Source organism: Hyperolius riggenbachi, chromosome 2 (assembly GCF_040937935.1).
Source record: "Hyperolius riggenbachi isolate aHypRig1 chromosome 2, aHypRig1.pri, whole genome shotgun sequence".
Taxonomy (NCBI): Eukaryota; Metazoa; Chordata; class Amphibia; order Anura; family Hyperoliidae; genus Hyperolius; species Hyperolius riggenbachi.
The window spans coordinates 181,664,974-181,678,332 of NC_090647.1; the positions used below are offsets into that span (position 1 = coordinate 181,664,974).

The following is a 13,359-nucleotide window of genomic DNA, read 5'->3' on the forward strand; positions in this document are numbered from 1 at the left end:
AAAACATTTATTGGTATCCTACAGCATTTGCAAAAATACCCCATAAGTCCCAAATGCAGAAAAAAAGCCACCCTTTACTAAAAACACATCCTACCTTAAAGTGAACCAGATGTGAAGAATGAAAAAGATTTTATACATACCTGGGGCTTCGCCGCCATCCGCAGCTACAAAAACCAGGGTCCCCGCACCTCTGTCAGTCGGACCCAGTCAAGCGTAAGAGAAGTGCGCTGTTTGCGTTTGTAGAGGGTGCACTTCTTCTTCGTAGGCTGGCTCCGATGACGTCAGTGACGGGACCCGGTTCTTGTAGCTGGTTTCCTTTAAAGCATGCCAGAGATCTAAAAACAAGATTTGATACTCACCCACAATTTCCTCCTGCAGAATAAACCCATCTGAGTCCCACATCGTCCTCCCGCGGTCTGCCGTTCAGCCGCGATCAGCCCCAGTAACAGGCTCAGCCGGGTCCAGTCTGGGTGTTCTGCGCATGATCGGACCTCCCGGGCATGCACATTAGACCCAGACTGACGCAACTGAGTCAGTTACCGGGGCTGATCGCGGCTGAACGGCAGACATCGGGAGGATGGTGTGGGACTCACATGGGTTTACTCTACAGGAGGAAGCTGCAGTATCAAATCTTCTTCTTTTCAAATCTCTGGCTTACTTTAAGTGGAAGTGGACAAGCCTCACTAGTGTCCTTGACTGTGTCAGGGGGATAGAGAGGGGTCACATGAGGTAGTAATCACTTCCACAATCTAATCTCCCACAAAGCTAGTAACTAGATAAGATGGCATTTCTAAGCCAAGCAAGACTAATTTGTGTCTGGAAATGAACTAGCAGTGTGGTAGCAGTGTGTGTAATGCCAGAGCAGTGGCTGTGTGTACCAGGCTGGTATGTCACAGCGTTTGATCCCTGTGTGAAGTTTTCCATAACTTGCACATTGGTGTCTCTGCTCCTTTGGGAGCATACACTCACAGGGAAGTATGTGCTTTGGTGATTAAAGTCGAACTACAGCGAAAAACTGTAAAATTGAAAATATGTGCAAACATATACAATTAAGAAGTACATTTTTTCCAGAGTAAAATGAGCCATAAATTACTTCTCTCCTATGTTGATGTCACTTAAAGTAGGTAGTATAAATCTGACAGAAGTGACAGGTTTTGGACTAGTCCATCTCTTTATAGGGGATTCTCAGGGATGTATTTATTTTCAAAAGCACTTAGTGAATGGCAGTTGCTCTGTTCAACTGCCAAAAAACTGTGTAGCGAGCTGGGAAGCTGGCCAGCATCATTGTTTAAATCCTTTTTAGGAAATATCTTTATAAAGAATAAAAGCCTTGCTGAGAATCCCCTATGAAGAGATGCACTAGTCCAAAACCTGTCACTTCTGTCAGATTTCTACTGCCTACTGTAAGTGACAGCAACATAGGAGAAAAGTAATTTATGGCTCATTTTACTCTGGAAGAAACGTACTTCTTATTTGTATATGTTTGCACATATTTTCAAATTGTACAGTTTTTCGCTGTAGTACCCCTTTAAGTGGACTGCTAACTGCATGGCCTTGAGTAAGCCCGGTCGAACCAGGCAAAACATGTAGACAAGCGTTACATGGATATTTACCTCCCAGATGCAGCACCCATGCAAATGGCCACTGAGTGCTCATCTTTTTATTGGATGGTGGCAGTCCACCAGGTCACCAAAGAAATGCCCTTCTTGTCTCTGAGAACATGAACTATCCTTTCCAGTTTATACACACTGTGTGACTCATACTAAGCAAGTGATAAGTCTGTACCTTCTTTCAGAGAGGCATAGATTTCCTCCATGTCAAACCGGATTTTTGATCTGCAGTTTAAACTTTTATCCCATAGGGCCGAAACTTCTTTTTGACAAGCTCCAACCTCATCATAGTCCAGTTTGATTTTTCTAGACTGAAGTTCATCTCTGCTAGCTAAAAATAAATATGAAAAAAACCAAAAAAACAAAAATCAAAAATAAACATATTCAAACAGTTGCCATAAGAATTTTTAAGCACAGCAGGTCTACTAACATTATTTTACTCATGATATAGACTTGTACATGCTGTAATAATACACTGATTCAAACTGGTGAACCCTGAAATGTGATAGTGATATTGTCGAACGAGGTTTGATTGCAGTGGTTAGTGCACTTCAAACAGTCGGGCTAGCGTGCCTGAAGAGCAATTCTTTAAAGAGATCCTGAAGTGAGAGAGAAATGGAGGCTGCCATATTTCCTTTTAAACAACACCAGTTACCTGGCAGTCTTGCTGATCTTTCTGGCATCAGCAGTATCTGAATCACATGCCTGAAACAAGCATGTGGCTAACCCAGTCAGACTTTAGTCAGAAACACCTGATCTGCTGCAGGCTTGTACAGGATCTATGGCTAAGAGTATTAGAGGCAGAGGATCAGCAGGACAGCCAGGCAATTTGCACTGTTTAAAGGGTAATAAATATGTTAGTTTCCATATCCCTCTTAGTAATAATATTATTTTATTGGATTTCAGCTTAGCTAGACTGAAAGCAGTTATGTCCCATTTTTCTTTCACTTTGGTTTTATTGCTCACAAACATTTCACAAACAGCCAGACATATACAGCATACATAGTAAAAACAAGGTAGGTACAATCAACAACAAAGGAATGTACCATATTAATGTAGAGTGCATATATAGTAACTGTAGAAAACTTTGAAGCACTACCAGTAGCAGATCTCCATGGCTTTTGAAAAAAATTCAGTACAAGAAAAAGAGAGGAATAAAAAAAAACAATGTGCAAAACACACATACAAAAAACAATTAACCTTAAACAAACAATCCAATGCCCTTCAAGTAAGAGAACTAGCCTGTGCCTGAGACCAGCCTTCCCAATGTACATGTTATTTTTCCACTGAATCTTGCATAGTATGGAATATATAATCAGTAAGCATAATGCTGTCCACCCTGGCCAGAACTAGGTCAAACTGAAAGGTCGCTTTCTTCAAGGAAAGTGCTATAACCCCAAGCATAGCACTGAGCATTGCATAATACACTCTTCTCCAAACCTTAGGAATGCCATTGTTTGGAGCTAGAAACAAAGCCTGGGTCTCAGATTAATCTATCTGTTGAGAGATTAGGCACCAAAAAGTCTTAGCCTGAGTCCAAAAGGACACTGCCACCGGGCATTTCCAAAATATGTGGGATATGGTGTCATCCAAGTGACAACCCCTAAAACACAATGGGAGGATTTGAGGGAAAAATGTATGTAGCCCTGCTGGTGTTCTATACCCCCGAAGAGCTACCTTCAAGCGTCTGTCCTAGTCACTTGTTTGAGGTGGAGGGACAGCTTATGCCACTGAGTTAGGTCTAAATCTATCTGGAATTCTACTTCCCAATAGGTCATACTTTTTGTCTTGGATTCAGTGTAAAACCCGACAAAGTGTGAATAAAGTAAGTAAATTGTCCCTATGGGAAGTTGCTCAGAGAGGTACAGGCTCTCAAAAAGGTTATGTTATATAAACTTCCATGAGTGGAGTTCCTAGTGTAAAAGTATCTGAGTTGACACTATCGAAAGTGTTCCTCCCAAGGAATAGATCTGTTAAACCTTAAGAGAGAACAGGGGACAAATTTATCCTGAATCCAAAATCTATTGGATGTAGTAGAAAGATTTTCTATCCACCAATGAAAGGCAGAGCTACTCAGAAAGGCTGGAGGACACTCTGGGTGACCAATAAAGGACAGCTTAGGGGCCAAGGCAGACTTAAGCTTATATTTGGTGTGACGCCTGTGCCCCAGATGTAAAGAATCAGCTACAACGAGGTTGAGGGTCTTAATTTGCTTGACATAATGGGCAGCAAGATAGGGTAGTGTCTGAATGTTGTAGGGAAGCACCAAACGGGTTTCAAACCGAATCCAGGGGATAGTGAGTCCAGGACGGAACCAATAAAGCATCTGAGTAAGTCTGGCGGCCAGCAAGCAAGACCATAAATGTGACGCCCTGGCTCCCTTATATATAAATAAACATGCCTGAACCTGGCAGGTTTCTAGCCCCAAACAAACTTAACAACCTTTTGAAATGTTATGTCACATTTTTGTGACTGATTGAATACTGATTGAATACAATATTTTATCTTCACTTTCTATATAACAAAGCATCTGATTTAGTTTCAGTTTTCTGGTACTTTAATTCTGAAACTTAAAGTGTACCCGAGGTGACATGTGACATGATGAGATAAAAATATGTATGTACAGTGCAAAACATATTAATAACCAGGCTGTTTTACTTGTTTTATTTTGCTGCCTGAAAGAGTTAATTTTTAGGCATGGAAGTGACAGCTTCTGGCTTGTCAGTACCTTGTCAGGAATATAGTAAACATCACTGATAAGCAAATTACAGCCATAAACATTTTCCTTGCAGAATACATCTTCTGAGAGCAGGGGGAGATAAAAAAAAAGGTCAATAGTTCATGAATTTTTATTTAGGGACAATTACAGTAAAAGGCTGCCACTAAGCAAAACCATGGGATATCTAAGAAAAGTCATTTTTAGGAGTATGAGGATAAACACAATTGTTTATCTCATCAATTTATTTTCACCTCGGGTTCATGTTAATATTTTCAGTAAAAACATTTAGTCCATGCAGTGTATACTGCAAAGTGCAGTAACCCACAGCAACCAGTCAGAATTGTTATTTTAGTGATCTAATCCGTAAAAAGAAATCTGGTAGATTAGTGCACTTCCTTCTTCTTTTAAAGAGACTCTGAAGTCTCGCTAAAATGAGGTTTTTCTTTTTGTTTTAAAAACCTCCTTAACATTATAGGCTTACCTAAAACGCTGCATTCCCGCGGCTGGAAACCCCCAACCGCCCCCCCCCCCCCCCCCCCCCCGATCGCCCCAAACTCACGGGGGTACAGGGCAGGCAAAATCCACGACTTTCTTGGTCATGGATTTTGCTGCCGCCCCTATGCGCGTCAATCAGTGAGTATCTCCGCCTCTCCCCCGCCCCTCTCCATGAAAGAAGACTGAGAGGGGCGGGGAAGAGGCGGCGATCCAGCGCTAATTGATGCACATAGAGGCAGAGCCACGCTGCCTCTATGCGGAAGTTGCCTGCCCCTACCCCCGTGAGTTTGTGGTGATCAGGGGGTTTTCCAGCTGCGGGAATGTGGCGTTTTAGGTGAGCCTATAATGTTAACGAGGTTTTTAAAAGAAAAACCTAATTTTAGCGAGACTTCAGAGTCTCTTTAAAGGGGACCTGAAGAGAGAGGTATATGGAGGCTGTCATGTTTATTTCCTTTTAATCAATACCAGTTGCCTGGCAGCCCTGCTGGTCTATTTCTCTGCAGTAGTATCTGATTAAAACCAGAAACAAGCATGCAGCTAGTCTTGTCAGATCAGACTTATAAGTCTGAACCACTGAAACAATTGATCTGCTGCATGCTTGTTCAGGGGCTATGGCTAAAAGTATTAGAGGCAGAGGATCAGCAGGGCTGCCAGGCAACTGGTATTGCTTAAAAGGAAATAAACATGACAGCCTCCATATACCTCTCTCTTCAGTTCCCCTTTAAGTTCATTTGAGTGAGTCTGTGGGACACTGATCAGCTTCCAGTACACAAAACTTACTACTATTGATTATTTCTCTGCATGTAATTATGTTATGAATATTATACAAATGCTTCAGCATCTGTGTAACATTTCTTTTTTTACCATTTTATATAAATATAAATAGCATGTGTTACTTTCTTACCTTCTGGAAAAATAATAGATAATGTTAACTCAAGTGCACTCTCCTCGAAAGCATGTAAAACAAGTGGCATGTTACAATACTATTAAGGAAGCAATACGGAATCACAATGTAAACATCCCATATAGCAAAAGAACCACATCGGGGAAAACCTGATTTGCTGATATAAACAAAAGACAATGTTGTTTGAGAGCTTGTTCACATGGTGTACAGTATACAGAAATATCACACACTGTCCAAAAAGCAATGCCTTATCTTCCCACCAATGTGCTGAGCAATGTGAGAGTGCTATGTTGCATTGTTGCATTATTGTGCTTTGCCCCATTTAATGTAGGGAGTGGAGTTAGCGAGCATCATAACAGACAGCACCACAGGTGGTCATTTATGGTGGTACAACACACAGCACCAGTTTTTTTTTTTTGTGTGAACATGCCTGTATTCTTCTTCTTAAACAATAAGCAACCAGATGTTAGTATGTATAGGGCAGCACAGTGGATAGCCACTCTTGCCTTGCAGCGTTGAATCCATTGAATCCCAGCCAGGGCACTATCTGCACAGAGTTTCTATGTTCTCCCTGTGTCTCTGTGGGTTTCCTCTGAGCATTCCAGTTTCGTATCACACCCCAAAAACATACAGATAAGTTAAAAGGCCCTAGACCAGGCATGAGCAAACTTGGCCCTCCAGCTGTTAAGGAACTACAAGTCCCACAATGCATTGCAGGCGTCTGACAGCCACAGTCATGACTCATAAAGGCAAATGCATTGTGGGACTTGTAGTTCCATAACAGCTGGAGGGCCGAGTTTGCCCATGCTTGCAGTTAGTGACAAGACTATATACTCTGTAAAGCACATGCGGAAGTTGTTGGCCGTATATAAATACCTAGTAATAATAATAATAATGTACTTTTATAATTTACAGATTGAAGCAGCACAGTTCAGTGAAGGTATTCATAAAATAAAAGTATAGATCAATACATGCCAAATCTGTAGGATTCTCCTTATTTCTATCTTGCCTCTGTCTGCACTAACCTTCAAGTTTCAAATTCTCCTTTTCCATCCGTAGTAAGAGGATCTGTTGATGTATTGCTTTCCTCCATAACCTCTGAAGGTCTTCAGAATTCCTCTTGCCCTCAGTGCCGTCAGTAGTATTTTCATCGTGAAGAAGAGAGGCTAGAGGGTCCTCCTCCATGGTGGGGGGAAGGGGAGATAATGGCAACAAATCGTTTCCATCTAAATGTTCTGACACAATGAAGACAGAAAATGTGCACAATTATTTCCACAGTCATACGGCATGTCTCTCTGTGTCACTAGTCATGCCTGGTATACCGTTCACACATAGAAGCCACACTAGCACTGACACATACTTCCTTTTCTGCTTTATGTTATATGTATAAACAACACTGCACTTCTTGTTTTTAGGCACACTTTTAGACCCTGCTTCAGTGTATGAGCACATAATTCACTGTCTAAAATATTCCACTGTAAAATGAGTTTCCTCTAAATGAAATAGATGTTCGAGTCCTCCATTTTACTTAAACCTCACAGTCTCCTGCTTAGGCTTGGTTCTCGGTAAGTTTTCCGCAGTGCTGCAACTAACATGCAAACGGATCTAATGTTAAAAATAGCTTGTGCTTCCACCTGCTATTTTTGACAGATCCGTTTGCTGCGTTTCAGTAAATGCAACACAAAGTCCCATCCTGTTACACTGTTCATGACAGCAGATGCGTTTCTCATAGAGAACTATGGTGGAAACACATCCGACCGGGACCAGAACGCAACAGAGCTGAGATTGAACTGGTCCCTGACGCTCTGAGCCAAGCTGACCATTGCAAGTGGGAACCTGGCCTTACCCAAGAAAATGTATAAATCCCTCCGTAAATACTGTAATTCAAATCTACATCCAAATGTCTCCTGACAATCACCACCCACCCTCCTCTAACTCTTATCCACTCCACTATGAGGGGGGCTGTATATCAGATTAGTGACATAATGCCCGGCTTCAGGTTATAGATAGTGGCGTGGTACGTCCTGTTATTCACACTTCAAGAGGAACTTTACTGGATATAATGCGTGCAAAAATGCTTATTTTTCACAACATTCATTTATAAATTGTTTAGGCAATGTTTGCCCACTGGAAAATACTACCTCACCCTGATTTACATCTGAAATGTATCAGAGACCCTGGCATCTTTACTGCTGGAAAGGTAAATCACTGTGGCATGTCTTCCTCCTCCCCAGGAAGGTCATTTGATCTCCCAAAGTGTCCTGGGGTAGACGTTTGTTAGAAATAATTACCTGGGCTGAAAATCATCATCACCCAGAGTGCGGGGTTACATACCAATAATATATATATATATATATATATATATATATATATATATATAGAGCATTTCTAAAGCTTAAATCAGTATAGTTAACATTACGGGTGCTCAGTAGAACAGAGTTGAACGGGACTACAAAAGAGGGCATGGCTTGGACTGCCAGATTTACTGGGAGTTTGGAACAGTGGCTGGTGGTCCACCCAGTAGAGAAGAGCTTGGTGAAGACTTCAAAAAACTTATCAATAGTAGTGTTCCTTGAATATTACTTTACAAATGAGCTTCAGCTTAAAAATAGCTTTACATAAAGGATATGATATAAGGTAACACTATTGTTAAATCTATATGATTCTAGCAGTAGACTACAGCAAGTCGCCTTATAGTCTATAGAGCTGGAAAACCAACACTAATGACAGAGTATTTCAGTTTTCTCTGTAACCCAATTTGTTTGACATAAGGTCGGAGAAGGCACAATAACTAATCCTGAACTGGGTTTTACCACCTAATAGATACTTTGTTAGGCAAGCCAATCAAGTTTTTTGGCTGCCTTCTCCAGAATTTTCAAAAACCTTCCATAAATGCACCTTCAGTGGTGTGACTAACACCTTAGATTAAATCACATACCTTTATTTTGCATATCTGAAGGGGAACATATCATTGGTGAGGCTACACTGAGGAAAATCTTTTGCCGCCAGGAAATCCGGCGGGGTGTAACGTGGGCTCCACTATGGTTTAAGGAGTCATCATTACTGCAAGAAGATGTCCTCCTCCTCCTTCCTTCACCTTCACTGTTCAAAAGCAAAACAATGGATTTCAGAACAGGCATGAATGTTAAAATTACAATTAAATTAAAAAAATGAATTACATTTGTCTGTTATTTATTAAAGGATGAGGATTAGGTTTCTACATTCGGATGCTTTGCTTTCTCATAACTGGATCATTTTCATGGGCTGCAATGCAACCAATTCTGCTCAATATATAGATCAATGGTGCCAACAACGATGCCAGACCGTCTGACACACAAACACCTGCATAATGTAAAACAGACCACCTTAACCTCAACCAGGTCTGCACTTCCTTAAAGGGGGTTGTAACATCCAAAAATAGGTTCCTAAATGCCCAACCGTTTGACTCCCACCCACCCCTCACCCCCCTTTTACCTGGTCTACACAGTGATGCAAGCCTGTTGTCTAGGTGATGTTTGCGGTGGGTGGGACAGTAAGCTCTGTCAGTAGGGAGGAACAGTTAACACTGTACTGGGTTGAAAGGAAAAACAGGGCAGAAGTGATGTCACTTTTGACATCACAGAAAAACAGTAAAGATGAAAACCAGCAGAAATATTCTTTTCTTTTTTTCATTTCACATTTCTCAGAAATCTGATAGTAAACACTAAAAACAGCAGGATAGGTAAGCTAAATAGGTAATTTCTTATTGGATGATTTTATTTTTAATCCCACTTTAATGGGCGCTGCAAAGGTCTTTTAATAAATTAACAAATATTTGAATACCAAGAAACTCAGTGTAATCTTGTTTGCCATTCAGGCAACATACCCATAAATTCACATCTTATTTTGTGAGTAATTAGCTGCATAAAGCAAGAGCCCTTGTCACTCGCTTCATGCGCGTTAACTAACCACACAATATACAGCAGGCTGTAACAGACCCAGCTGACAGTTTCTACTAGGAATACTTTGAACATTGTGAGGGTAACTATGTACACTGGGTTCAATACTAGCAATTCTGTCATATGAATAAGAGATGATCCTAATCACAAATAAATCTGCTCTATACATATTTTTTTTATGTCTGGCTATTGAACTAAACACATCAGTCCTGGCTTACTCCAGAGATCTTCAAGGATCTCCAGTAGGGATACCAGATGAGATCCAGCAAGCCTGGACTGGATTAACAGTTGTCTGCTATTAAACAAACAACAAACAAACACAGAACATTTATATCGCGCTTTTCTCCTGGCGAACTCTATTAAGTGGACAGAGTTTGTCACCCTCTACTGGATTAAATGAGATGTTAGAGTTGCAGAAAGCTCTTATCTCTAGTCTAGGCTTGCAGAATCACATATTATATCCCCACCAAACACGCTTGGAGATCTCTACAGATGCCTTAGCAAGCCAGGCTTACACTTGCTGCACATCTCCTATATAGAAAAGAGGAAAACTGGTCCAAACTGTACAGAGTCTGGTTACAGACTGTTCATTTGCCACAATGTTAGCTCAGCACAAAGTTTCATATACTCGGTCATTGTTGACCAGATCTAGACTATTGATGCCTTGTGGTTTTGACAAAGGCCTTTTTTAGTCTGTAATTAGAGGACGCAAGTTCCTCTTTTGCTTTTTTTTCAGAATAAGGAAGAAAACAAACAATGATGCACCAGTCAGCACTCTCACAAAACCTGTACTGTACTTCAGGGCAGAGAGTAATCTGCACATGCAGTTACAATAATAACAAATAAACAATTACAGCAGTAAGCTAATCAAAGAAAGACACGGCATGCAGGTTCTGGCGATGCACAATAACTCAGCTTTCATTACTAGGACTAGATGCTACAATTTATTGTGATACTGTTTGCTTCTCAAGAAAAAAGAAAAGAACTCTTCATATACAGTGGGGTGCGAAAGTTTGAACAACCTTGTTAATCCTCATGATTTTCCTGTATAAATTGTTGGTTGTTACGATAAAAAATGTTACTTAAATATATCATATAGAAGACACACACAGTGATATTTGAGAAGTGAAATGAAGTTAATTTGCTTTACACAAAGTGTGCACTAATTGCTTTAACAAAATTAGGCAGGTGCATAAAGAAATGAAATCAATATTCAGTAGATCCTCCTTTTGCAGAAATTACAGACTATAAATGCTTCCTGTAGGTTCCAATGAAAGTCTGGATTCTGCTTGAAAGGTATTTTGGACTTGTTCCTCTGCATGAATGCCTTAGTGGATTTTGAGCAGTGTTTAGGGTCGTTGTCTTGTTGAAAGATCCCACCTTGGCGCAGCTTCAGCTTTGTCACCGATTTCTGGTTTCCAGAATCTGCTGATACTGAGTGGAATCTATGCGTCCCCCAACTTTGACAAGATTCCCAGTCCCTGTACTGGCCACACAGCCCCGCAGCATGATGGAACCACCACCATATTTTACTGTAGGTAGCAGGTGTTTTTCTTGGAATTCTGTGTTCTTTTTCCTCCATGCATAACGCCCCTTGTTATGCCCAAATAACTAATCAGTCCACAGCACCTTATTCCAAAATGAAGCTGGCTTGTCCGAATGTGCTTTAGCATACCTCAAGCGGCTCTGTTTGTGCTGTGGGCTTCCTCTGCATCACTCTTGCATTCAACATCTCTTTGTGTAAAGTGCGCTGAATGGTTGAACGATGCACAGTGACTCCATCTGCAGCTAGATGATGTTGTAGGACTTTGGTGCTGGTCTGTGGGTTGACTCTGACTGCTGTCACCATTTGTCGCTTCTGACTATCCAAGATTTTTCTTGGTCTGCCACTTCGCGCCGTAACTTGAACTGAGCCTGTGGTCTTCCATTTCCTCAATATATTCCTAACTGTGGAAACAGACAGCTGAAATCTCTGAGACAGCTTTCTGTATCCTTCCCCTAAACCATGATGGTGAACAATCTTTGTCTTCAGGTCATTTGAGAGTTATTTTGAGACCCCCATGTTGCAACTCTTCAGAGAAAATTTAAAGAGGAGGGAAACTTACAACTGACCCCCTTACATACGCTTTCTCATAATTGAATTCACCTGTGTAGGTATGTCAGGGGTCACTGAGCTTACCAAGCCTATTTGAGTTCCAATCGTTAGTTCTAAAGGTTTTGGAATCAATAAAATGACAACAGTGCCCAAATTTATGCACCTGCCTAATTTTGTTTAAACAATTATTGCGCACTTTCTGTAAATCCAATAAACTTTATTTCACTTCTCAAATATCACTGTGTGTGTCTCCTATATGATATATTTAACTGACATTTTTTACCGTAACAACCAACGATTTATACAGGAAAATCACAACGATTAACAAGGTTGCCCAAATGTTCGCATCCCAGTGTATACATTACATCAGATTGATATCGGAAACAGTCACAGCAATAGCAAAAGTCCAATCAATTAACAATCTTTATTAGATATAACAAGGAACTTTAATTTTTTTTTCATTTGTTAATTGATTGGACTTTGGCTATCGCAGTGACTGTTTCAGATACCATTCTGATGTAATGTACAGTGTATATGGAGATTTATTTTCTTTTATGGAGGTTCTTTTCTTTTTCTTGTGAATTTATCTATGGCTCGGCGACCCAATTCCCCCATGGTTACTTACCCCATGTATTATGAATTAGTGGGAAGCCAATTTTTGCTCTATTAGCTCTAATCAGTATACGATTTGCTTCATACTGCACACTATTGTTGCTCTTTGCAGTAATGTTATAAATAGGCCAAAATAAGCCACACTAAAGAGGACTTGGACAACTGGAACGTGAGGCTGCATCAGGCTCAGCCAAGACTGTGTATTGTACTATGAAGAGAGGAGGGCAAGATCTGCAGGAGGCCTTCCGCTGGCGTGGGGAATATGATAATACCAACCAGGCTAAAAAAGTGTCCATTAGCTATTCTAATGTGCAGGGTTGGCTATGCAGGATAGGACATCTATACAGACATTATACTTTCACCAGTAAGGGCTCAAAAATAAGCAACTGGTTTAGGTAGGAGTAACCCAATATGTGTATGAGGATATAGGCTTCTTTCAGATGGGAGGCTAAACTGCGCTTGTGGGGTCTGCCACCCATGAGCGCTATTCAGAGCAATTCAAATTCAGCAGAATGGCAGTGGCTGTAACTCCTGCGTCAGTGCTTGACACACGGTGGCATTAACTGATGGCAGACAACCGTGACATGTGACCTTATGGGGAAAGCTGCCAGTCCAGTACCGGTACTAAGAGCTAACAGTCCAGCTAACTGGTACTAACCATCTGAAAGAGTTCTAAAGTGAATCTGATACTGTCTAACACAAAATAAGGTAACTATTTTTTAGTTTCCTTTACATAACCACTGTGCTAAATTCACAGGGTTAAAGCCTTCCAGCTACAAACGAGTGCTAACTATAATAACAAACATTTTTCCTGCATTACCGCCTCTTAGCATAAGGCAGTAATGACATTACAGTAAAGGCTAGTTCATACTGCAGGAGGTTCCTGGCATTTAGAAGCTTTTTACTGTGGTTTGTCAACTAAGATGTGTGCTGCTGACTTCAGGAGTTTATTACATGAACTATAAAGTCCAGTACATAAGAGAGGT

The 13,359-nt window shown here is 40.8% G+C and overlaps 1 protein-coding gene across 4 annotated transcripts in view; it reads right to left on the minus strand.

The window, feature by feature from the left end:
• TBC1D4 (TBC1 domain family member 4) overlaps window positions 1-13,359 on the minus strand; it is a 215,315-nt gene that overhangs the window by 18,258 nt on the left and 183,698 nt on the right. For all 4 annotated transcript variants that reach the window (XM_068267859.1, XM_068267860.1, XM_068267862.1 and 1 more), the window contains 3 exons: window positions 8,667-8,830; window positions 6,754-6,963; window positions 1,786-1,941 (listed from right to left, as the gene is read on the minus strand). In XM_068267859.1, coding sequence (XP_068123960.1) covers window positions 1,786-1,941; window positions 6,754-6,963; window positions 8,667-8,830 — 530 coding nt within the window. The remainder of the gene's footprint in view (window positions 1-1,785; window positions 1,942-6,753; window positions 6,964-8,666; window positions 8,831-13,359) is intronic.